Genomic DNA, 27,647 nt, shown 5'->3' with positions numbered 1-27,647 from the left:
CAAGCAACTATAACAACACAAACACTGAAATATTAAGAACAACCAATTTGAAAAAAATGCAGGAGTTATTTTTCTAATAACAATTTACGAACACAGGTATTGTATGAAGGATTTCCGTTGTCGGTTTCTTAAGAGAGAGCGGAAGGCTTCCAATTAAACAAATTGTTTCAGATTAGAGGGCATTCCAAGCAAAGGTGGCAGAAATACTTCTTTTTTTTACCGGTTCTGTAAAAAAATTGTAAATGACCCATTCGTATGTTTTGCAATCATTAGTACATGACCACTAAAGTGCCCAATTAGAAGAACACGAGTCCCTTGTCCGGGTCACAACACAGGTTCTCCAACAAAGCTAGCTGGACACTATCTGCTATTGTGTGCTGTAACACAAACACTCCGAACTTGTCTTTCAGTGAACGTAACTGTCTGTCTGTGCCCACTGCCATTTGGCAACAAACCCTACCCCAATGTCTTTATCCATGCATCCATGCATTTTCAGATATACAGTAAATGTTTGATAAAAAAAACCCCCACCAATTTATATTTTTTAAAATGTCTTTCTTTGTAGTCGTTTTTTGACACTCCCACATATAAAGATGCTCTAAAAACCTGTTGGAACTCCCACTCTTACATGGCACAGGTACGTAGAGCAACAACTCTTCATTTCCAGTACTTCCAGATATACGTGACCTTCTGTTTTCTCCTTTAGATTGGACAGTTGGCAGAACTTTTTAGACTCCAGCAGAAGAACCTGATCCCACCTGAGGTGACTGCTGAAGAAATGACTGACCTGCTAGTGGAGGAGACTAATAAATCACTGAGCTTAAAGTAAGCTTACTAAAATCCACAGTGACATAGCACCTAAACTATACTCATTTTGATTGTATAGATGAAGTGAGGAAGTTTAAAGACGCTTAATTTTGACGTTTTGTTTTCGTTGTGTTTGCAGGCTTGAGGAGTTCAAAGAGGAGCGCAGTGTTGAGGCGCAGGCCAGGCTTGTAAGATTATGAAAACACAGTCATCCATCGCAATATCGCGGTTTGATTATCGCGCCCTATATCACAGTTTTTCAGAAATTAATAAATAATTGCTGCTTCATGGTAGACTATGGTCTATTATTAGTCAAAACATATTGGAATACAAGTGATATGTAGTATTCTGGTCAATAAGTGACAGTAATGACAGCCATGGCATGTCCGACATGATAGAGTGAAAAAAAGACAACTTTATTCATCTCCAAGAGAAATTCACAGATCTCCTCCCATTCTGTGTGGAAGTGGTAAGCTTTTGGCTACTTTAGTTTTGAAGAGATAAATTCAAGGCTAACTGGTTAGCTCGCTAGCTAGCGGCCATCTGGAATCCCTGCAGCACAAGGGTTGCAATGCGGTGTAAACAAGAGTAGGAGTAGAAAGGTGACTATAGTGGTGTTATTTCATGTCCACAGGGCTCTAACAATGTTAAAAACCGGATTTAGAGAGTCATAACATTGAATCCTATATCGCTGAAATGAATTTAATGCAGTGGGGTCTGTAACCAATTAACCGTGATAAACGAGGGATTACTATATTATTACAACTTTCCTGTAGCGCGTAGTGCATTGTTAACATTGTTTTGTAAATTCTGCAGCCTTCTTGCTTTTTTTTGTCAGGTGTTTGAGGTGAACACCAGCATGAAAATGAGAGACATCACATTTGAAGCCAAACGGCTCCTAAACTCTCCAGACATAATTTCTCCTCAGTTACAGTGAGTCTCCCTTCTCTCCCTTCTCTGTCTATAATCAAGTCTAGTACATGTTTAAGTATACAAACTGTATTAAGATTTGAAATTCAATTTGAGAAGATTTGAGATTCAAATCAGTGAAACCTTGTTTAGCCTCGTTCATTCGTTCCAGAAGGTCGGACTCTAACCAAAACGGACGCAAACTGAATCAATTTTTCCCACAAGAAATAATGTAAATTCAATTCATCCATTCCAGAAAGCCGAAAATGTTAACATAAACATGTTCTTATAATTTTACAATGATAGTTTTACATGCAATTCCAATAAACAATTCCAAATGTGTATAAACACATATAAATGATTAATGAAAGGGATATATGATTGATGTGACTGTTCCCAAAGACACAATGTGGCCGTGAGACCACACGTACACCACCTTCCTCTTTTGTTATTTCACGAGTTCCACATTTCACACATTTCTCAACCAATTCAAACCATTCCAACACAAAACATTAAGGTAATTCAGGAAATCCGGACTAACATCAGTCCACACGACATACCGGTATTCACTTTGATCATAACAATTTGTACGACTTCCACATTCCTCAACCTATTCAAACCATTCCAACATGGAAACATTCAGCTCCTTCAAAACAAATCAGGCTATCTATTTACCACATTTCAAAAATTCCCCATTTTTTTGTAATTATACATTTTCTGGTCAAAAATCATTTCCCTTGAAATGAATGGCAATTTCCTGATATTTTTTTAACCCATCCCATCCATTCTAGTAATAAAACATTTAAGATTTAAATTTTTCCCATCCCAAAAATCCTCACCTTTTCCGTAATTCCACCTTTTCCATACTGTATTTCATTAAAGCACAATTCAGCATTCACATGCACTTTAAACACAGATTGCCTTCTCTTGTTGTAAATGTAATTGATATGAAAGACCCTCTGACTTATTTCTCCGCACTGCATCAATAATTTGTTTCCAGTAATTTGATTTATGGTTGTTTCATCCTCTCTTGCTTCTTGAATCAATTCAGCATGATTATTACGTATTATTATAAGTGTTTGTAGATGTAATGGATTGTTGGCACAGTATTTGGTGACTCATTGATAGAGAAGTATATGATTGTGAATTCCAGACATCCCGGGATCATCAGCAAGGCTCAGGAATTGGCAGACACCTTGAAGCAGCAGGAGGCCACCTACTTTACACTACTCAGCCCACATGAGATGGTGATAAAGGTGGTTCCAAAAGTCCTGCAGAGCTTTTGGTTCTCTCCCACAAATCCCCCCTTTTCCATGTCTTCTTTGCATCTCAGCAAAATGGCTGTGGGAGTGACACAGGCAGTGCTGGACCATATCTCCATACCCATGCACATCCTAATCTACTTCTCCCACTCTATCAGAGACAGATTAGTCCTGTCGATTCAGGAAAAAGTTAGACAGTCTTTCACTTCAGATGACCTAGCGAAGAGCATTCACAGTTTTCAACCAGAATTGCTTAAGACCATCACAAATGTCACCGTGGGAGAAATCTGTGTGCTTTTTCCTTATTTTGATCGCATCGTATCTCACCAGCATCCCGACCATTCTCTAGAAAATGTTTCGCTGCTGGATAGTGAAGACCTCAGTGACGTGCTCATTGGAGAAACATACTCTGTTGGTGCAGGTTTAGTTCTTGTCTCTAATACAAATGAAGAGACAGAGAAGGAGAAAGAGAAGGAGAAGGAGAAAGAGAGTCGGGGCCAGGTTAGCATGAAGATCATAATTAGTATTATCTCTACCTGGTTGAGGAATAAAATGTGCTTCTGGTGTTGTTGACACATTTTCTGTAAATTCCATTCACTCAAGTGTATGACATTTACAAGGCATTACAAATTACATTTCAATTGTAAAGTTTTTTTTTTCTGTATCCACTGCTCAACTGTCAGAGTTGGGGGTGGGCATAGCTGATTACAGTGGATGCCCGCAGTGGATTCTCAACCAGATTTTTGATAACAATTTTATTTGTGGAGAATAAAACATTTTGTGTTTATAATCTCCATAATTAGGCCATTTATCACCCATCTCTTTTGCCCAACATTGGTAAAGCTGGAGTTGTATATTAAAGGGATAGGTTGTTTTTTTTTTACATGACCTTGTATGACATCCCCATCAGCATTGTAGTCCAATAACAGCGACTTACAGTACCCACCACTTGGTCTCCTAAGTCCAGTTCTGGTCATATATCTGTGATGAACGTAGTTCTGCTTAGTTGCAGGGGACAATTAAGAGTTTGGCTTCTAAAAACAATTCGTTCAAAAGATGAAAACATTTGCATCATAAAAACGCCTTCTCAAAAACTCAAACCTCACAAAACGCTGGGTGTTACCTCTGTCTCCCGCCTTATTTCTGCGCACTGTCGCCTGTGCGTTCATGTGAATGCGCTGAAGTCTTCCGCTGTGGAACCGTCACGGAAGTAGATGCGAGCGTCTTCGTCACACATGAACAAAATGCATACAAATGATGAATGAAAGGGATAAATGACGTTTAAGGTTACTTTTACCTTCGCTGAAGACGTGATGTAACTGAAAACAGGAAGGTGGTGGAGGTTGATCTTGCTGCCACATTTTGTCTTTGGGAACAGTACCTTCAATTACAATATTTTGCAAGGCAATGGTCACAACTCCCCACTGTGTACTTTCTCATAAAAAAAAATCCCAGCAGGCAAAGAATAAATGCCAGCTATTTGTTAATAATTCATTACTGAATGTAGTGACATTTTAACAACCTGTGAAATCTATCGGTTTTAAGGCTGCGGCTGGGCTAGAAAATTCCTCCAATCTGTCCGTGACAGGATGAAGAGAATCTATATATAGAATAATATTATATTGGACAGCCTTAACTGCCAACCATCCTTCCATTTCTCTTACACACAGTCACATGTATCCTCTAACGGGGGTGGAAGCAGAGTACACTTTGGCACCAGTCACACGACTGACATGATGAACAACCAATTTAGATTATTCAATTACCATACATGTTATAAGGAGGAAAAGGAAGTAACCGTGAAACCAGGCAACAGTGCTACCATAATGTGCCAAATTTAAATGCATTTTTGGCATTTGTGTCTACTCATGCCTTCAGTGCCTTTAATCATGGATATTTATTGAGACATGGAGAACATACCCTTTGGTGTTTAATCAATAAAGGCATTTTTACAAGGTCGAAGCTTGAGCGCAGGCCTTATATTCTGCCTGATTGCGTTGCTTGAGATATTTTAGCTGATGTTGGTTGTCATGGTGGTCAGTGAGGGTCATACTATACAGTGTGCGATCGTACCATACTTGATTTCACACATAAGTAGGAAACAACAAGCGTCAGACACTGAAATTCTACAGGACGGGGGGTTGATTAATGACCATGACAAGTCAAGAATTGGGGGTTTAGCTCCAAATCCCCTTTCAGGCGGTGAGAAGCCAGGTTTATTGTATGAAAAATAGAATAAAGTACAAAAACTAGGTGAGGAAAACCTTCCTTTTAAAATGTTTCATCCTCGATTACTCGGACATAATGGCATCTTCTCCACTCCCACCCCATCAGCTTGTGTAGCCTCATTTGTCATGGACACAATGTATAATATTGAATGGAGTGGACCGGAACAATGCTCTTTCAAGTGTCTCAAAATGTCTTACCCACACCCCTTATTGACACCAACTGTGACAGGGTACTTGCACAGCAGAGAATCCTTGCTGGGACTCTTTTCTGGAGTGACCTTTATTCTAGTGTTAAGAGTTTTCTGCATGACATGCTTGTGTTATATGACTATAAATTGTTATTGCCTCTTTCAAGGAGGTTATGTTTTTCATCCGCATCAGTTAGTATTTGGTTTGTTACACCTAATTACCACTATGTCTGAGGTTTTTTTTAGACATTTTCATAATGGGTTATTATTCTGGCAACCAGTCCAGGGTGTACCCCACCTCTCACCAGAAGTCAGATGGGTTCCACTCATAAACAGTATGGAAAAGGGCTAGAATAAATGGAGGGATTATTTTTTGATGAATACCATCCATATATTTACATTGCCCACTGCCCTAACTCATTCTATTCTGGTGAGTATGAACACAATGATACCATGATGGTGCTAAAGAAGAAAGACATCATTGTGCAACAGCTTGGCAGAGGGATCGTACCCTCATTCGGAATACAGTGGTTAACCTCCACCCCGGTTAGCGCGTTTTTCGGTTAACATCCAAAATATTTGCAAAAATTTTGCCTTGTCTTCCATTTGTCTTGCTGCGCGCTTGTTTAGCGTCCAAAATACTGTCTGGTTACTTGCATTGTAATGCATTGTAGGCCATGGGCCCCATTTTAGAGCAACAGCGTTTGCTTATATCAGATTTGTAGAGAGATACATGGCGTTGCAAACACATGGACAGCACAAAAGAGAGGTGATGGACCGTGCCGATGGCGTAACAAACACATGGACGGCACAAAAGAGAGGTGATGGACCGTGCTGAGACAAGGGTGCATGACCTCAATTTTATGGCTTAAAGAGAAGACTGTCATTTCAAGAGGTATGTAAACGTGCTGTGTTGGCACAAAATGACCACGTGCCTACACGACACCTTGTCAAGTACTGTTTACCCCTAGTGTTCAACAAAAGGACACACAAGCAGTAGTGACGTTATTTGGTCCAGCTTCATCCTGCGTGACGTCACGCAGCAACAGGCATTACCCTTAGCTTCATTAATTCCTTTGGCAAGGAACCTACTTGAGAATTCCCCCCGACCATGACGGAAAGGACAAAATAATATCAACAGCAATGATAATACTGCATTGTATGTCATACATATTAGTAGTAATAGTAGTAATGAAATTATTAACTATGATAGTGACCAGAATGACAACTAATGTACACAATTGTAATAACTAAAATCATATTGCTGACATCACCGTCACTGTAAACCAACCAACATAATACCTTGGTTAACTCAGTTATGTGGGGAAGTACGTATGTACTTACGTATGTACTGTAAGTGTGTATATGTACGTGTGCACAGGCATCTGTGTGTCTTCATGTATATAAAGGTGCGCAAATGTGTGAACGTGTAATTGTCACTGAGAATGCATGAAAGGAGAGGGACTGCCTCCAACCACCCAGCAAGCCCCGCCCCACACAGCCAGGCCGAGCCCCCACCACCAGAAAGCCACTGGGCCCACAGGGGCGGCCAGCAAAAAGAACAGCCCCCCAAGAGCCAGTCCACAGAGCCCTCCCCCCCGGGAAGACCAACAAGGGGCAGCAGAGAGGCAGTCCCACCACAAACAGGGCGCCGGCAGGCCGGAGGACAGCCAACCCCGGAGACCGGCAAGAGATCACACCCCACAAGGGCAGACGGGCACCGGGGGCCACACACCAGCAGGCCCAGAGACGCCCCCGCAACCGAAAAGGAACCCACCAACGACGGAAGCGCCCCCCCCAACCCTAAGTGTCTATTGTGTGAATAAAACTGCGGGGCGAGCCAGAGGAATGTCAGGGACAAAGGAGCCGCCGCAAGGCAACTCCACTCCCCCGCCACGCCCGACCGTGCACCACCCCAAAAAGTCCTTTCTGTATGTGAACTGGTGCAGCGGAACAGGAAGGAATCTTTTTGGCCCTAGAAAATGCACTGTTAACTATGAATTGATCTAACATCAGTTTAGGTCCAGAGGCATTCAGAGAAGTTTCTTATGATTGGGTCTTTATAAAATATGTGTTAAACAGTATGGAGTTCTGTGCTGCTGTTTGCACATACAGTTGGTGTATGTTTTACTGCTTGGTCAGTGGTGACTCCCTCTTTTAAAAGCTGCTGTCCTCCTCATGATGCTGAATTAGGTGGAGGGAGGTGGGCGGTGCAGATGGGGTGAGTGATACTGCACATTTTGGTATTGATCTGATACCAAGTAAATAAAGAGCACCTATTACGGATACTGATACCCATACTTTTTGCTTGAAATTTTGTCAAGATCATTGGATAATTTTGTGATTTTTGCTTTGAATTTGTTAATCATGAACATAAACTTAGGTCAAAGATTTTAAGTTCAATTGTTATTAGCATCAAAATAAGAGGTCCAACATTTTAGGGAAACTGTTTGGGATTTTGCCCATCATTCACAATGCTTATGTGAAACATGAGCACACGTCTGTGCGTTCTAAAGAGAGGAAAAACAGTTAGCATGAGGGAGCTAACAATGCATCACGTGGGAAACACCTATAAAGCTCTCTAAAAAAAACGTTTTATCATTTTCTATGCATGCTGTGACGATGCAGTAACAGGTATATTCATGATAATATTAGATACTTACAGTATTTTGATCATTTTAAACATTAACAGAACTTCTTTGGCGCACTGATTTCACAGAGCCCACATAAAGGAACTAACTCTACTTCCGTCGTCAATAGCGGCATAGTTTGTGTGGTAGCCTACGACAACGACTACTTTTGGACAAATGAGGATCCAGAACCTTATATTTTTGAGCCTGAATATACGGAGGTTTTAGAAGCTGAGCCCGCAAGAAGAGAGAGTGAAACTTCGTAGCAGATGGAGGGCAGGTCGTTACACCGGCATGACTTGGTGGTGTAAATGTGTAGCTTGCCGAGCCACGCCTTTAGAAATGAAGTTTTTTCTGCTGCATTGAAAGGCATACAGTGTTACCATTGACGGAAAGGCTTCGTGTGTATGGCAAGGAGGACATTGCTCAAGGGACTGCATCACAACGAACGACTCTAAATTGTCCATAGGTATGAATGTGAGTGTGAATGGTTGTTTGTCTATATGTGCCCTGCGATTGGCTGGCAACCAGTCCAGGGTGTGCCAAAGTCAGCTGGGATAGGCTCCAGCTTGGCTTGGTACCCACGACCATAGTGAGGATAAGCAGCATAGAAGATAGATGGATGGAATTGCTGATTACAGGACGAACCAGCAGATTACACTATTGAAACACTAGTAACACTATTGAATTTGAGATTTTATTCACGTTAAGCAATGATCATCAACATTATACAAAGATATGTTCTATATTCGTATCTATTGAATATAAGAGTTTCACTTGAACTGGACTACTGAAATAAATGAACTTTTTAGAGATGTACTGTATGTATGTGTGTGTGCGTTTGTATACACATTTTGCTTGAAATTTCTGAAGGAATTTTGCCCTTAATACATAAAATCAACGTAATTTGTGAAAAATGTAACAAATGTAACAATATATCAATACAACATAAGACAATAGCAACAAAATGATACAATTATCTATTTTAATTTATGATTTAAATTATTTTATTTAATTATTATTTCAATTTTTTTACATGCAATTGTTTGAGCAAAAATTAAATCAATCGTGCAACATAACCTCAAAAGCAAAACATACTTTTGGCTTTCATTCAAATCTTTTCCTTTTTGTCTCCAAAGCCCTGCTGTGATCAATATGACTTATTCCTTGAGAAGAGTAGTTGTTTGTAAAAAAAACAAAAACAAAACAAAACAAAAAACAATATAACAATCTGAAGGACACAACGAAAAAGTTCAACTGAAAATATCAATATCACCATAGCAGTATCGATTCGATACGGATACGATTGGTATCGATATTTGTATCGGTCCGCCCACCTCGTACTGTGAGAAAGCTACGTGTTGCTGCGCAGCAACAGAAGAGATATGTAGAGAGAGAAAGAGAAAGGATTCCCCTTTACAAACAAAAGCATTTGGGAGGAGTGCGTGCTTGTGTGCTCACAGCCCAGACTCGTGTGTGGCTCCGATGCTGCACATACAGAGAAAACACGACAGTTGTTTTTGTCTGCATGCTTCTTCATATTCGGCATTGCTCGCTTTGGAGGAGTTCATCACACTCAGCCTGACTGAGACGCGCCTGCAGCTCTCCGGGAGATAATGCGCACATTTTAGAGCAGACAACTCGACCACAAATTACCAGGATGCTGTCGCCGGAGTCATCTGCAGGGATTTGGTGACCCACTTGCAGTAAGTTCTTTGTTTGCATGTGTTCTCTAATGGAAACACTAGAAACATGAATTCAAATGATACAGCTTCAGTCGTTATTTGTCCAGATATGACAGGGCAAGTCCTGAGGGAACCAGGTGGCACTGCCATCCGTATCAACGTGGGAGGCTTCAAGAAGCGTCTCCACACGGACACGCTCTCCCGGTTCCCAGAGACAAGGCTTGCGCGTCTTCTTCAGTGCCAGTCGAGGGAGTCCATACTGGAGCTGTGTGACGACTATGATGACACAGAGAAGGAGTTTTACTTCGACAGGAACCCTGCACTTTTCCCCTACGTGTTGAATTTCTACAACACAGGTCGGCTGCATGTCATGGCCGAGCTGTGCATCTTCTCATTCAGCCAGGAAATTGAGTACTGGGGAATCAATGAGTTCTTCATTGACTCCTGCTGCAGTGGCGCCTATCACTGTAGGAAAATGGACCAGGACCGAGAGGAATGGGACGACAAGAGTGATGAAGGTAGCACCACTTCATCATTTGATGAGCTTCTGGAGTTTTACAATGATGCCACTAAATTCGACAAGCAGCCGCTGGGAAGCACACGCAGGCGCGTCTGGCTGATGCTGGACAATCCAGGCTACTCTGGAGCCAGCCGCATCATCAGTATCCTCTCCATCCTGGTGGTGCTCGGCTCCATCGCCACCATGTGTATGAACAGCATGAGCGAGTTCAGCCTGATGGACAGAGAGGGCCGACCCACGGAGGACCCCCGCTTTGAGATAGTCGAACACTTTGGCATCGCTTGGTTCACCTTGGAGTTGGTGGCCAGGTTTGCGGTGGCGCCAGACCTGGTGCACTTTTTCGAGCACCCATTAAACGTGATCGACTTAGTGTCCATACTTCCCTTTTACCTGACACTCGTCATCAATCTCGTAGTGGAGAGCAGCCCTGCCCTCGCCAACCTGGGCCGAGTGGCACAAGTGCTTCGGCTCATGAGGATTTTCCGGATCCTGAAGCTGGCCCGCCACTCCACCGGGCTGCGTTCCCTGGGGGCCACCCTGAGGAACAGCTACAAGGAGGTGGGTCTGCTGCTTCTCTATTTGGCAGTGGGAGTGTCTTTTTTCTCTGTCATGGCCTACACAGTAGAGAACGAGGACAGTGAGGATCTGTCCACCATCCCGGCGTGCTGGTGGTGGGCCACGGTCAGCATGACCACAGTTGGCTATGGAGACGTGGTGCCCTTGTCTTTAGCGGGAAAGCTGACAGCCTCAGCTTGCATCTTGGCGGGGATCTTAGTAGTGGTGCTTCCCATCACACTCATTTTCAATAAATTCTCCCTCTTTTACAAGAGACAAAAACAGCTGGAGATTGCAATGCGAAGCTGCGATTTCGACGAGGGCATAAAAGAGGTGCCCTCGGTCAACCTGAGGAACTATTACGCACACAAAGTGAAGTCTCTCATGGCCAGCCTGTCAAACATGAGCCGGAGTTCACCCAGTGAACACAGTTTGAACGAGTCAATACACTGAAGCTGGTCTTGTATGATGATGAGCTGTCCCAGGTGCTGAAACATTGAGCACCAAAGACAGTATTCCTCCCGTCATGTTGGAAATAGGGTTGCAAAGTGGCAGGGATTTACAGGCGCAAATTCCATGGGATTTTGGATTCTTCTCCCTCAATTAAAATTAGAATTAATGAGAATGAATTGGACATTTGGGGTGATTTATATGAGCTGCATTTCATCCGATCATAATGACAATATTTTTAAATAATCCTTTGGAAATTACTTGGTTGCAAAAAGTAGTGAACTAAAGTATATATTTTTTAATTTGCGTATGAGTATTTTTTTTTATTATTATTTTCTTCTTTCATCACTGCATAAGCTATCAATCAATTTCTACACATGTACTATACTTTTCTGTGTAATTGGAAAATGGTGACACTTAAACACAGGAAGTAAACAAACTTTAAATGACAAAATGTAAACAAATGAAGTGGTGCCTCAGTTTTTATTCATTTGTCCCAAAAGGTTTGATGAAACCCGAAATGTATGAAAACCAAGGCAATTTTTCCCATAGAACTTAATGTAAATCCAATTAATCCGCCCAAAAATATGAACATAAAATTAATTTTATAGAGAATAATTCTAGTAATTTACATGCAGAAAACAATGCAAAATAATAAAATATATAAATGATGAATGGATGGTACTTATTGTTGACACGGACTTCCCGTACAACCTGGCGAGATCAAATTAGAAAGCGTTTCTCACTTTATCAATTTGCTGGCACTCGCAACTTTCTTTGGCCCCATGGTGGGTTATTTAGCAGTTGTACTCAATAAAAAAATGCACAGACAGTGAGTCAGCAACGCGTAGGGCGATTTGTTTGGGCACTCGGTTTTGTGGAACAATACAATACCGGGCTAATGGATTACTCTGTTAAACAAGCAGCGTACGAAAACCGAGGCAATATTTTGGCAAAATTTTTCAACAAAAACCCAATCATACGGAAACTGGTGGTGTGACAGTCATAGATAAAATAAGCTAAAATACATCATGTATAATAATGTAAATCATGCAAAAAAACAGAAAAATATGCAAATGACAGTGCACGAGTAGCTTAGATCACGAATGTCCACATCAGGGGCCACATTCAGAAAACTTAAACGATATGGGGGGCCATTTTAGTATTCCATTTTTAAAATTTTATTTAAATTCTTTTTTTAAAACACGCTAAAACCCTCCAGTTTAGGTCATGAAAAGCTAAGCTGCTGAATAGAAATCAACAGTTATTATTGTTAGTGTGCTATCTTGTTCAACTTTTGCACTTTTCAATGTGAGCCTAGTCATAATGTTTTATGTTTAATTTTGTATAGAATATTGCCTGGGGATCCATAAAAGTCAAGCTGTGCGATGCCGCAAATGGCCCCCAGGATGCACTTTGGACACTGCTGGCTTAGATTTACACCAGGGGTCAGGAACCAATTAGCTCAGGAGCCAGATGTGGCTCTTTTGATGTCTTCATCTGGCTCTCAGACATTTCTTAACACGATACAATGTATTTATTTAAAAATGTTTTAACTGACATGTAAAAATAAGTCATTACAGAAATCACAGTGTTAAAAATAGCGTTCATTATATGAAACCTTCTTATGCATTTAATCCATCCATCAATTTTCTACCGTAATGCGGGTGGCCAGAGCCAATGCCAGCTGTCCTTCTGATATTTTCCGGGTTACACACCAAAACTTGATTAATACCAAATAATGTGGTAGCCTGCCTGCGTAGCTGAGATGTCAAGAAGTAAACTTCCCTCCTTTAATCAAATTGTCAAATTGAAAAAGTGTTTGTCCCCTTCTTGATTTCTTATTTTTTGCATGTTTGTCACACTTAAATGTTTCAGATCATCAAACAAATTAAACTGTTACTCAATGACAACACAACAAAATGCAGTTTTGAAATAAAACCCTTTATTATTAAGGGGAGTAAAAAAATCCAAACCTACATGACCCTGTGTGAAAAAGTGATTGCACCCACACAGGTCAGTGTTCATGACTCCACCATAAGAAAGACACTGCGCAACAACGGCCTGCATGGCAGAGTTCCAAGACAAAAACCACTGCTGAACAAAAAGAACATTAAGGTTCATCTCAATTTTGCTAGAAAACATATTTATGATCCCCAAGACCTTTGGGAAAATACTCTGTGGTCTGACCAGACAAAAGTTGAACGTTTTGGAAGGTGTGTGTCTCACATTTATCATAAAAGTAATGCCGCTTTTAAGAAAAAGGACATATACCAACAGTAAAATATGGTGGTGGTAGTGTGATGGTGTGGGGTTGTTTTGCTGCTTCAGGGCCTGGAAGACTTGCTGTGATAAATGGACCCATGAATTCTGCTGTCTACCAAAAAATCCTGAAGGAGAATGACCGGCCATCTGTTTGTGACCTCAAGCTGAAACAAACTTGGCTCTGCAGCAGGAAAATTATCCAAAACACACTAGCAAGTCCACCTTTGAATGGCTGAAGAAACACAAAATGAAGACTTTGGAGTGGCCTACTCAAATAGTTAATTTCCCCGCTGTGGGATAAATAAAGTACATACAAAAAGTCCTGACCTGAATCCTATTGAGATGCTATGACATGACCTTAAAAAGGCGGTTCATGCTGGAAAACCTTCCAGTGTGGCAGAATTACAACAATTCTGCAAAGATGAGTGGGCCAAAATTCCTCAGCAGCGCTGTAAAAAACTCATTGCAAGTTATCGCAAATGGTTTGGATTTTTCTCTCCCTTTATAATAAAAAGTTTCATTTAAAAACTGCATTTTGTGTTCAGTTGTGTTGTCATTGAATAATATTTAAATTTGTTTGATGATTGAACATTTAAGTGTGACAAATGTGCAGAAAAATAAGAAATCAGTAAGCGGGCAAACACATTTCACACCACTGTACATTAACAATATCACCACTCTCATAGATACACACTGTTTTGTCACAAGCAGACATGCATGATGACAGATATTTTAACGATGACCTTTTGATTAATCTCATTGAATTCTTTATTGACCTTACTAACATACTGTACTATGACCGAGACTTACTGTACTTGACCGGATGTATTCTTTTGGTTGATATGCAGTGCATTGGGTATGCAGATTAAATGGCACAGCAATATGTAGTGAGACTTTCTATAAACTAACCTGCAGTTAATTAATTAAAATTCCCATGTATTCCATTCATTCCCATAAATTCCTTTTAATTTCCATGGACAGTTTTTCACCTTCGAAGACTGCTTCAATTTTGCAACCCTCCCTGCATCTCTGTAGCTGCGTGCAATAACCTGTGTTAGTTCTCAGTGGAAATAACAACAAATATAGTGGAGCTTGAGTATAACGACCCACTGTGCACAAACAGTATTTGACAAAAACAAATTGAAAAAGATATGTGGTTGTTTTCAGTCTTATATATGTAGTCCTCCATCTCTACTTGTTGTTATAGCAAATGTATCTGAAGTAAATTGTAAACATCAGTCAAATGTGATATTGTGGTTTTGCAGCACCATGACTTCAGATGTGTGTGTATCATGCAAAGTGAATTAAACAAGGAGAACATGAATGCGTTTTTTACTTTGTCGCACTGAATGCCGACTCAAGTTTGATTGAGGTAGTACATGGAAGCTGGAAATGCAACATTTGTTATCGTGACTGCCATTGTATGGAAAACATTTTGACAAGTAAGCGACAGCAACCACTCACAAATGACATTTAGAATACAAGACAGTTTGTTTCTTTTCTGCAGCACTACTGATTCTAAATAAAACCTTTTTAGTTGATTACTAGCATTTAATAATGTTGTACTTCTGTATATTTCTCCGCTGGCAATGACATCCAATAAAAGAGATGCATGAGACACATTTGATTGACCATGCCAGTTAATTATTAAACGAATGATATATTTATTTCTTTGTAGTTCAGAACGGTGTAGAACTGCATTGCATTATCTAGAAGTCCTTCCAATACAGGATTTTGCTCCTCTTAAAAGTTTGGTCAGCAAAATATTCAAGTAGATTTAACAGGGGTGTCCGAACTTTTTCCACGTTGCTTGCTTGACTGTAGACAAGGCACACTTGTCTTTGTAATCCTCAGAAAAAATAATTTCCATTATTTCATTTTTTTATGTTTTATTTTGAAAAGTGGCCGGATTCTGTCTGTTACATCCGTAACGTCCATTGTGCGTGTGCTAACTTTATCTCATGCCCCACAGATAGACTACTACTGTATTTTTACCATTTTCCTCTCGCCTCATATTTGTTGTCAAATGCTGATACTATGTGGGAAAGCATAAAGGTAAGTTTTGATGACTTATTGAGTGCTAATGTGCACATTTGTCTCAAGTTAATTCATGCTAGCGCACTGCCTCCATCCATTCATTTTCTATGCCGCTTATCCTCATTAGGGTCGCAAAAGTATGCTGGAATTTAACCAAGCAATCGATTTTAAATTCATACCATATGCTTCAAGAGTATAGCCACTGTTCTGTGAATATCATCATTTTAAATCATAAGGGAATTATAACACAGTCCTTTCTCAAGGGATGGTATTCCCGCTCAAAGAATCCTAATGAGAAACCTGGTTTGACATCCTGTAAAATACTTTTAATTGAGAAGATGAATCGCTTGGTTCCTACAATGTGCCACTGGTATTGTCGTGGTTCACTTTCTTGCAAATATAAGTGAATGTAGGTCACTGGACTCCTGAGGAGGAAGATGGAGACGTCTGTCCCTCCCTGCATCCCCTTTGACTTGTCTGTCTTATTATCCTCTGACAGTGGCAACAGTTATGAGGGAAGCTCCCCTCCTGTTATATTTAGGCATTAAATGTACATGTAGAATTTATGTTAGAGACGGAATAAATTGTATGCATTAACAGGAGGTTGTTGAGTTTTCTATTAAAGGTGATGATGAATTGATGCAAGGACGTGGCTCTACAGTGTCTTGAAGTGTGTGGTAGGAATACTGATCCAAATATGACGGTACACACATCTCTCACCACTTCACGCTTCGAATTTCACGGCTTCACTCCATCAGAGGTTTTAAAAATGCATTAATTAATAAGTCATTCTGTTTTGTGTTTGAATACTGCCTACTATTAGAAAAAACTGCATATTGAAGCATATTTGATTTCATTATTGCCTAAAGTAAGCATGCTCAAGCATAAAAATAGCTAAATGAAGTAAATATACAAATATAAGGCATTCCGAAGACGCCTTGAAAGATGCTGTGAATGACATGTAGTATTCTACACTGATCACTAGGTGTCAGTAATGTCACTGTAATGTTTAGTGAGACACACTCACACCAGACTTGATTGTCGGGATGACAGGTTTTTTTTTTTGCAGGTTTATTATCTCACAAGAGGCACAATAACTCAAAAACACAGGCTACTGTTGCGGTCGTAACCCACGCCAACCTAAAACTCACCTCTGAACATCCAACATCACTTACGGGTCCGCCCACCACTCTGTTCCCATTTATAGTAACACATTTACAGCAACACACATGAGCACGAGTTTTATTTATGTCTACTATATGGGGTAATACAAGTGAAGAGTAAAGGTGACTGTGTGAGGGTTATTTCATACCTAGAGTGCTCTAATAATGTTAAAAACCGTATTTAGAAGGTTGTGAACAGGTTTGCTATGCTCTAACTACAAAAATATTTCATTTACAAAGAAAGAATGCTACTTAACAAAAATTCACGGTCGGGTCTGGAACCAATTAACAGTGATAAACGAGGGGTGACTGTACTGACAATGTGAAAGCACAGCGCCCAAACATATCAGATTCCATCTATCTAACTGAGAACCTACTGCATGAGTGTCATATATATATGACACTATATAATATACTGTATATATAATATACTATACAGTATATATATTCAAAAATCAGCTGATCAAAAGTTTGAGCTAAAAAGACACAAAATCCTCTCTAAAATAGAAATAAAATATTCAAAAAGCACAGCACCATAATTGTTAATCACCTGAAAAATTGGTTTGGGCATGCTTGATGCCAGTGTTTCCAGGAGGCTAGTGGGAATGTTGCTCCAGGTGGTGAAGATGGCTTCATGGAAGGCATCCACTGTCTGCAACTGACGTCCATTTTTGTAAACTTCCCTTGGCATCCATCCCCAAATGTTCTCAATTGGAATTAGGTCAGGAGAAGAGGAGGATGGTCCAAAAGAGTGATGCTATTCCTCTGGAAGAAGTCCTTTGTCAGGCGGTCATTATGAACTGCAGCGTTGTCCTGTTGTCCTGTTGTCCTGTCATTTCCACACAGAGGAGGGCCTTCAGTCATGAGGGATGCCCCCTGCAACATCTTCACCAGTTGCCGTTTGACGCCTGTGCACAACCTGAAGTTCCATTGTTCCTTTGAAGGAAAAAGCAGCCCAGATCATGATGGCACACCTTCCACTGTGCCGTGTGGAAAACATCTCAGGTGGGATCTCCTTATCATCTATTTTCCTGGATAATAAACTTCCTCAGTATGAAAGGTTACACTCATCCCGCAGTATCAGGCTATGGTGGTAATTGCCTAATTTGTTGTAATTACTGTGTTGCAACATGACATCTGCAGTTTATTTCATGAATCCCTGTGGTGTTTGACTTGTACAGTGCAGTTTGCGTTAGCCACTCCCAGGGCAACAGCATCTAAATTAAACTAATTATAGCAACAAACTGAGTTATTGTTTGTTGTGTAGGCAAATATCAGAAGACAAGAACTGAACAAAACCTGATTACTAAATACGAAACAATAATTTGGCCACATTCATAAGTACAGTATATATGGATACTTTCAGATGAAAGTGTGTGTGAAAGATGGATGGGAGTTAAAAACATGAACATAGAAAATGTCCTGTTTCATATCATCATGCTTTCCTGTGGGCCAAATATCCCATAATGTGAGATTGGAGAGTGTCCTCGTCGTGCACTTTATCATTTTAAATCAGGTTGAAGGTCAACATTGTCAAATTTCAGACTTTATTTAAAAAAAATTGTGTAATATAATAATATTACAGATTGAGACAAATCCATGCCTGCTATTGTTATGAACTCCTCTGTGACATTTGGAACCACAATACACTCACCGGCGGAGGCAGGGTGAGCAATAAAGGAAAAGGATGAAATTGGATGTTATGTAATATTATTAAATGTTCATACTTCACACTCCTTGTGTGGGTACCATGTCAGCTCCACTCAAGCAAAAACACCAAGATCAAGACTCCAGATTGTAGTGTACTAGCACCAGGGGTGGGAAGTCTTTAATCCCAAGTTTCAAGTCAAATCTGATGTGCAAATCCAAGTCAAGTCTCAAATCAGGACAAGGCAGGTCGAGTCGTTTCCAAAGTCAAAGGCTTGAAATTTTCGAGTCCTTACTAGTTATAAGCACAGTTTAGTGTTTACCAGATAAAGTTCAATTTTAACGACCTATTAACTTTGACAAATATAATTAATGCATTTTGGCCACACAGTCAGGAGATCAGGAAGATCTGGGTTTGACTCTCTGTTGGGCATCGCTGTGTTTGAATGTTCTCCCCGTGCGTGCGTGGGTTTTCTCCGGGTACTCTGGTTACCTCCCATATTCCAAAAACATGCATGTTAATTAATTGGCGACTCTAAATTGTCCGAAGGTGTGCAGGGACACGGTGGGAGACAAATATAATGCTGAGCGATTTGTGAGGTCCGATTTTTTTTGAGGGGGCATTTGTATGATGCAAATCTATTACTCTTTTGAACGCATATTGTTTTGAGAAGCCAAACTCCTTACTTAAATGACCCAGCAACTACGCAGAACTACGTTCCTCGTCATGGAAATCCGACCAGAACTGGACTCGCGGGACCAAATGGAGGGGGGTATGTCACTGTTGATACTACACTGCTGATGGGGATGCCGTACAACTTCATGTCAAATAATCCGAACTATCCCTTTCATAATGTTTTATTCATGTGCCGTAATTTGGCCTCATAGCTATAGCCTAGCTTCTTGCTTCGCAGCTGGTGTGTGTTATAAGCAAAACAGAAGGCATTCAAGGCATTTTGCAAACTAATTAACGCATGTGATGGCCGCAGACATGAAAGGTAACGATCGTTATTGGATTTCCAAAGTTCCTCTACTTACTGTGTATTAGTTGTGTAGCAGAACTTGTGTGAATATAATATATTAATATTTTGCAAGCAGCACGTCTATAATGACTTCCACTGCAAATTGTTTTACAGGATGCAATTAAAGATAATGTCACAATTACAACCATAGAATTTCCATTTCACCTAGAAGATCCTTGTAAACATCTCATCAGGTTCAGGGAAAGTATCATATCCAAAAAGCAGCACCTCGATTGCACGTGTGTGTATGTGACGTGTGCAGAACAACATGACATCTTCCGGGTTCCATACTTTCATAGAACTTTTTTCTATGGTAGAATATTTACCAGCTGAGATGTAACACAGACAATAGAAGTTGTATAAAGACGTCCAAAAAGTTCCAGGAGATGTGCTGTAAGGAGATGGTGTTTCAGACGACTTCAACAAACTGTAAGGAACAACACCTTTGTTAAAAAGAGCCAGGGTTTGTTTAATTACTGTATTCACACACAAACAAAGTACAAGCACAGAAAACAGATTTCATTTTAAATTAATTGTTTGTGGAAAGTCACAACAGTATTCCTTGCAGAAAGGGAGTCCCCTTGTTATCTCTTTCGAATAACATGACATAGATTGATTAGCAGGAAGACCTCATTACTTTTTCATGGGTGGTTTTCAAATTCAAAAATGCTGTTCCCTCTCAGATACACCAAGGTCACAATTAATTAAGCTTCTCACAGTTGTGGAGATAACGATGGATGGGTGATATTTCCTCAGAAATCCCACAATCCTACTTTGAATGCCAGAACAAACCTTTATTCCATCAGTCAGCCAAGAATTAGGTTTTCCTTTATCCGGAGGCAAGAATCTATTTGCTCCTGTCTGGTGGTGCCACAAGGCTTTAAACAGTAGAGAAAATGGCAAGTGGCTGTGGACTAAATGACATTTTGTCAGTGCTGATATGGTAAACACTCATCCAAGGACTCGTCCTTTCCTTCAGGTCTCAGACAAAATAATGGCAAAGGCTATATAAAGATGAATGCGCTATCACACTAAGTCGGTGTTGTACACGTCTTCCATCTGTAAAGAATAAAATAATACTCTGGATGCAAACAATGGAAAAATAATCCTGTCATATCCACAATTTGAGATTTGTTGTTCTGTTCCCACCTACACTCTGTGTTTTGTGTTCTGTGCCTTAAGACGGTGTGGTTCCTGCACTGCGTTGTGTGCTTGTCTGCATCTCGTCCACTACCAGTTTATATTTTTTCTGTTAGCCTTTTGTGCACAGTGCCTTGTCTTTGTTTTTCCCCACCGTCGCCTTTGGGGATCATATCTTTGTGTCACAATTGCTAGTGACTATCGTTTGTTGTGGTTGTCACTGCTTTGGTACCTGCCTTCTTCTGGCTTGTTTCTCTTTTTTGTTGCAGTTACGCCTTAAGCGGGCTGGAGGCGGGGACGCTGGGCACACCTGTTGCTAATTACTCGATACTCATTTAAGCCGACTACCCACAGCTGGCAGCCGCTGGTTTATTGTTTCGCCTCTGCTGGCTACACTCCCGAGTGCTTCTGCTACCACTCCTTGTTCCAAGCCAATTTGGACCTGCCGCCTCCCTGCCGTCCAGCTAACTCCTGAGTTTGTACTTTTCTTCATGGTGTAACTTTCATTTGCCTTTTTGTCTCTGTTTTTGCCACGACACCATCGCGTTCTGTTTTTGGAACTACTCTCTCTTGCATTTTTGTTATTAAAAGTCCTGTATCACCACACAAACTCTCAGCCTCTGCATCTGGGGTCCTAACCACACCGAGAACTTGACACTTTGTGCGTGCATTGGACTTGTTTAATATTTTGTCGACACTTTTTGTGCTTTTGAACATTCTGCTCTACTAGAGCATTTTATTTTAATGACTCCACCTCTGCATGTGGGGTCCAAGTCGTCACCAAATCACGATAAAGCTGAACCTGAAGTTAAAGAAAGAGAAAAACCGGCGATAATCGACCCCTCGGAAAAGTTGTTTTTTTTGCCATCTTTGAGGCCTGCCGGGACCCCCGATGAATGTTTGGGGGGTTTGCCCCACCTCCCAAGCCAAAAAGTGCCGTTTCAGCAACTTGAAAAAATGCAATTTCGCGACAGTAAAATCGCACTGATGAATATTTGGGGGGTTTGGCCCACCTCCCAGGCCGGAAAAGTGACGTTTCAGCAACTTGAAAAAAATGCGATTTCGCAACGGGGGGGGGGGGGGAATCGGCAGAGGGGTCGATTTTCGACCCCTCTAAAAAAAATTGGGTTTTTTGCCATCTTTGAGTCCTGCCGGGACCCCCGATGAATGTTTGGGGGGTTTGGCCCACCTCTCGGGCCGGAAAAGTGTAGTTTCAGCAACTTCAAAAAATGTGAAATCGCGAGAGTGAAAATTGGGCGAAAATTGACCCCCTCGGAAAAGTTGGGTTTTTTGCCATCTTTGAGTGTTGCCGGGACCCCCGATGAATATTTGGGGGGTTTGGCCCACCTCCCGGGCCGGAAAAGTGTCGTTTCAGCAAATTGGAAAAATGCGAAATCGCGACAGTGCTGGCATTGAAAAAAAATGGGCGAAAATCGATCTATGAAAATAAAAAACTCTTGAATCTCTTGTGTTCAGCTGCACTCTGAAAACCCCCCACCCCCAAAATACTGAAATAAACATTTTTGTGGAAAAGGAGTAATGTGCACAGGATATATTTTATTTGGACGCACACAAATCGTATAAGGTTCTTCTTTGGCTTATGCCGCCACAAAGTAAAATGAAAAATGCTTGGTTGGTGCTTGGCAGCTTGGTTTATACTTGTATACAGGTCAGTTACGTCAATACAACAATGTTGGCATTTTTTTGGAAGTTTTTTTTTTAGGGCTTTATAGTTGAACTAGGCGTGTCTCGTTATGTGCATTGTTAGCTCCCCCATGCTAGCTATTTTTCTCTCTTTAGAGCACTCAGAAAAGGGAATGTGTAGTCATGTTTCACGTAAGGATTGTGAATGATGGGCAGAATTCTGTTTCCCTTTAAGAGTTTTTTTTGTCTGTGGACACAGGAAATGTATTTTCATCCAGAGCAGCATTTTCCGATGTCCTGTACAAACAAAGGTCAAACTTCTTACAACAAGCGATATCATCACTGATCAGTCTTTGGGACCAGGATTCAATGTAATTACCTTTAGTCACAGTACCCAATATACTGCATACTAGTTTGTTCGAGTCTTTGTTTTCTGGCCTTGGGTAACCGCCTCTCAACACATTGAATAACAGAATGATTACTGCCCCATGTTCATAATGACTATAATCAAGGAGACTGGGAATTACAGGCATTAGTAAATTTAAAAAAAATGTATTTTCCAGTGCTGCAGCACCAATGGAAAAACATGTGAGTTACAGTTAACTGCCCCGGTCTGTTTTTGTGTGTGTGTTCTGGTTCCTGATGTGTTTGTCTTCCATGTGCTCATTATGACATTTTCCTCTCAGTCCTTGACCTTTCAGGTCATCATTCGTTTCATGTGGCAAGTCTGGCCCTTTCTAGTCGTAGTTTCCTTGCTAGTAGTTTTGTGTGTGTTTTGGACTTGCCTTTTAATTTAGTATTCTTGATACTGGGTTTCCCCAGTGCCCCATTGTTTTTGTGGACCTGTATATTACATTTGCCTCTCCTTGCTTCCCTGCATTGAGGTCCACCTACCATGACACCACACCAAATCTGTGGCAATACCTCTTTAAGGCTTAGTCACACAAACACGATGCAAATTTTTAAGGTATTTTTATTTTTTGTTGTAGATTTTTGTCCATAAAAACTGAGCTTTTGGAAGACTCCAGCCAGGGTGAAGATTTAAAAAAAAAAAAAAAACTCCTGCTTCAGCATTTGTGTATGGGCAGGTAAACACAGCTTTTTGGCTGGTGTCATAAGAAATATGCATTTCAATGTGTATTTAAATCTTACGGAAAACTACGGAATGACGTGCGGTCAAGGGAGGCAGAGCCTAAAAATTATTTATAATAATGATAATATTGATCAAATAAATATTCAAATGTGTCCATTTGTTCTAATATCATCAGAAGGTGATACAAAGTATCACAACTTTTCCTAGAGAAGGATAGGGGCCATGGACTTCATATAAAGATAAACTGTTATTTTCAGTTAATAACAAAGTAAATTAATGGGACTAAAGCAGTATTTGAAAACAAAATTTTAACCAAACTAAAGCCATATTAACATTTTTAAAAAATCCAAAGGAATCAGTACCTCAGCAGCCATGAACCTCACCACACGTCACTGCAACTACGGGTGCTGATTTAATTTGGTTCGGCAGTATAACACACATGGGTGCGTCTTTTTTCCTGGGCTCCATCCATGTACGCGAGTTGTGATTTGTAAAAATCTTGCAGCAGCATCAAAGTAGAGGGACGGTGAGCTTGGCAAACAGCATACAGTATGTCAGTTGCTTACCTGAAGATTCTTGATAATGACAGACCTGGAAAACGTATAGATAATAAACATTTGTGAGAGGCAAGGCTCCTCAGGAAACTGAGTCTCTGTGCTGATACTTTAAGGGCTAACTGGGGATTGCTTTGCCTGAAATCCCACTCAGTCACTAGCTGTTGCCAAATCTAGGTCAGTGCCATTGCTCTTATAAAACAAGGAAAAATCAGCAAACTAACAATGATGCGCTAATCTTCACTCCTTTTGATAGTTCCTAAATCACCTTAATTTTTAAAAACATAACACACAGTTAGCAGTGCCAAATAGACACTAAGGTGTGTAAATAAAATTGAACTGAATGAATTGATTAGTAAAATCAGTGATTGTTGTCTTTTGTTATTCTGTGGATCGAATGCTCACACTGTGAAATGACTTTAAATTGGTCAAATTACAGCAAATGATGGACACAATAACACCAAAAAGCAATTGTTCAGTACACTAGGTCTCCGACTTGCGAACATTCGGAGATACGAACGCAAACTGACTGGTCTATATTTTCATGTATTTTGCCTTGTAGTAACTCCATATTTATACTGCTACATACTTGACCAGTAGAGGGCACTGTGACACTGCTAATGGGACCAACAGGAGAGGAAGACGAGAGAGAGTGGAAAGCTAAATTGTAGCTGCATGATCCAACCCAGCAGAGCTGGTAAATAAAGTTATAAAGAGTTACTAGGCCTGCTTAATTCTACACCACCCACAGAACACTACCTCTTTTAGAAGAGTCTAACGACGACGATTTGTCCTTTTTTCAATAACGCCTCCTCCTCCTCCACCACAACGACGTATGCTCGACCACTCCTCTTCAAAGGTAAATAACATTTATCATTACGTATTATTATATCATTTTTATTATTATTGTTTTTTTTTCATTAATTATCCTCGTTTAATATTACTACTGCATCCAAACTCATACTTACATACATACGCATATACTGTATATGTATACATGTACATGTAGTACCTACTGTATATCATTGGTAATATTACCTTTTGTTCGACTTACGAACAAATCGACTTGCGAACAGTCGTCTGGAACCAATTGTGTTTGTAAGTTGGGAACCTGATGTATATGTGTAATTTCAGCTACTGTTTAAACATATTTAACTGTAGCATATTATGATCTCATCGTTTCAAATACTGTAGTTTTATTGTCTGCATAACTGAAAGCAAATTAGATGTTGATGTGTGATGTCCAGGCATCATACAATACACTTATGTCATTTACAAATGTCAGTTTTGTTTTTAAGACCGAATACTGCTGGAAATATTTTTTTAAGCCACTGGCATTTGTTAGTGGCATGAGTGGTTTCTGAGTCAGTGTAGTGATTGAGGGGTAGAACATGACAAGGTGTGTATCGTTCTCCTGAAAGAGGGTGCCGTCACATCGAGGGGCATGATGCAAAGACAACAGTGATTTGCCGTTATAACCAAATAAAGTTATAATTAAATACAGCTATGCTGCAAACACGTTGAAAAAACAGGGCAAACAGTGTTGAGTGTTTTCTTTGTGCTTGTTGCGTTTAAAACAGGATCCGATGTCAATTTCAGCTCGTTTGCGCATCACCATTTTGTATTTTTGAGTTACTGTATTTCTCCGGTTTTTCATAAAAATTCAGATAGTAACAAAAGTGACACTGATTCAAAATCTGAAATATGGTCTAGTGTCAATGATACGTGTTACTATCAGGATTTCTACTGATCTATTTTTTTAATCAATACACTTTGGGTCAAATGTTTCCATACTGCCTCGCAGATGGAAATAAAAAGTAAAAAACCCACAAGACGTTCAACCGTGGAAAAGCGTGCCAAGGTGGCAGTAAGTCAATTCACATTTCTCCTGCTAATATACTCCATAGTAGCCAGCCTAGTGCTGGTAGCTAATGCGGTGTAGATTCCTAACTGACGCTCTAGCTAGGTGGCTAATGTGCTGTAATCTGTTGTAGCTATAACTGCCTGCCTCACAACACAATTTTAGTGAATGTTATTATTGTTGTGAATATGTCACTTTCTTCGCGTGCGCTCATGCCTGTGCTTGTTTGCACCTGGTTGCTGGTGTCACCCGCATTTATTGTGAAAGGCCAGCAAAACATGCATTGCTGTCACTCGTCTTTCTAGCCTATCTTGCAGTCGATCTCTCAGTTTCAGTAAGTAAATCCATATTTTTTTACTTGATCTATTGTAGGAATCTCAGAATAATAGTATAGGGTTTCATGCCAGGGCTTAATAAGCATCTTTCACTGCTCACTGGTCTTTTACTTTGCAGTGTGCATAGAGCTGTCAGCGTAATTTATTGACAGACAAAAAAACATACTTGTGGCCATTTTTTGTGTGTGTTTTATCATACTCATCCCAACACAATCAGTGAATGTTGTTATTGGGTTATGTGAACATGTCACTTTCTTGGCTTTGTTGTGAGTTCATCGATGCATGTGTTTGAATCTGGTTCCTGGAACGTGTTCTGTTGGTGACGTCACAGTCAACATGGCGTCGGTTCAGAAAACTCACTGGGGGGGCGTATCAAAATCACCACTTCACTTCACTCCTTGTCTCATAGTTGTTTAACTATGCCAGCAGTATGACACCATTGTTTTATTAAGTGAGTACTTTCATTTTGTTATTGATTTTGTCAAACTTTTTTTGTGTGTAATGAGCACTTTAAGGTGAGTTTAAAGCATTTTACTGTACGTTCATTGAATGATATATGTTCAGTAAACATTGCTTTGGTCTTTAAAGATAAAATAACTTTAAATTTTGCTTGCTGTGTCACGTTTTGGGGCCCCCTTTCAGGAGACTGACTGAAGTGTATTCCAAATTACATGTGGTTATGTCCTTGAGTTTATTGATTTGACACACCTCTGCACCTACCGTACACACACACATGCGCACACACACACACACACACACACGCGCACACACACACAGGCTCATTAAAGGAGATCAATAGTGAAGTTGTCTGCACAGTGTGTTGGCTGATCTAAAGAATTATTGAGTTCAAAATGTCACCATCTGTCACTGTTTTGCTGTGGCTATCAACATGCTGTCTGGAGCTGGATGGACGTCTGCCTGTACCGACTTTAATGGGCTGCTCACATTTACACAGAAAAGCCTTTCTGGGAGTGATTGGTTGATTCATTCAGCTGTCTTCTGGTCAATTACTTTCAGCTTGAACCCCATTGAAAATGAAGGTATCAGTATATTCAAAGGAACAATGATGCAGAAATCACCACATTTCTAACGTTCTCACATTGGTAACGTTTGGAAGCAATTTGCTGCTGTTACTAAGCCCCCTTGCATAATTAGGAAACTATTCGACAGCCAATCATGTGCAAGGGTGTGGAGAGCTGAAGCCTTTTCCAGCTGGGTGACCAATTTAGTATGAGTTGGGGTACTGGATGCACTGGCTATGTTAGAAAGCCCACAATCGTGCTTGTTTATGTTCCTTATGCTTCACTAACAGTGTCTTCTTGGGGTTCCACTTTGTTCGGTGGTACTTTAACGCACCATAATTGTGTGCTGTGTGATGCAGATTGAGACGTGTGTCAAAGGTACAAAGGTGTATTTTGTATTCTTCCTTTCACCTCGTCCTTGTTCAAAAATGCTTTGCGTGAATGCATAGAGATGAGTTTTAATGGTGTTCTGTGCTGAGAACCCGTGTGCATTTTGGTTTTGTGCATAATCTTATGCTATTTGAGCTCATATGTCCATTCAGCTCAGTAGTAAGCCTCCTTAATTTCCTTATTGATTTATGTGCTTGTGTTTTCATCATTTATCATTTTTATATTTGTTAAACCTCAGTT

The 27,647-nt window shown here is 40.3% G+C and overlaps 1 protein-coding gene across 1 annotated transcript; it reads left to right on the top strand.

Annotated features, from left to right (window-relative positions):
* Window positions 1-9,406: 9,406 nt before the first annotated feature.
* LOC129185753 (potassium voltage-gated channel subfamily S member 2-like) lies at window positions 9,407-14,823 on the top strand. Its single transcript, XM_054783177.1, has 2 exons — window positions 9,407-9,730; window positions 9,817-14,823. The coding sequence occupies exon 2, from the start codon at window positions 9,819-9,821 to the stop codon at window positions 11,235-11,237; it is 1,419 nt and encodes a 472-aa protein (XP_054639152.1). The 5' UTR covers window positions 9,407-9,730; window positions 9,817-9,818; the 3' UTR covers window positions 11,238-14,823.
* Window positions 14,824-27,647: the final 12,824 nt, after the last annotated feature.

Source organism: Dunckerocampus dactyliophorus, chromosome 7, assembly GCF_027744805.1.
Source record: "Dunckerocampus dactyliophorus isolate RoL2022-P2 chromosome 7, RoL_Ddac_1.1, whole genome shotgun sequence".
NCBI lineage: Eukaryota > Metazoa > Chordata > Actinopteri > Syngnathiformes > Syngnathidae > Dunckerocampus > Dunckerocampus dactyliophorus.
This window is presented reverse-complemented; position numbering and strand designations above follow the sequence as displayed.

Bases quoted from the DNA above. Each gene is read 5' to 3' on its own strand.
- LOC129185753 (XM_054783177.1), top strand. From the start codon at position 9,819: ATGACAGGGCAAGTCCTGAGGGAACCAGGTGGCACTGCCATCCGTATC.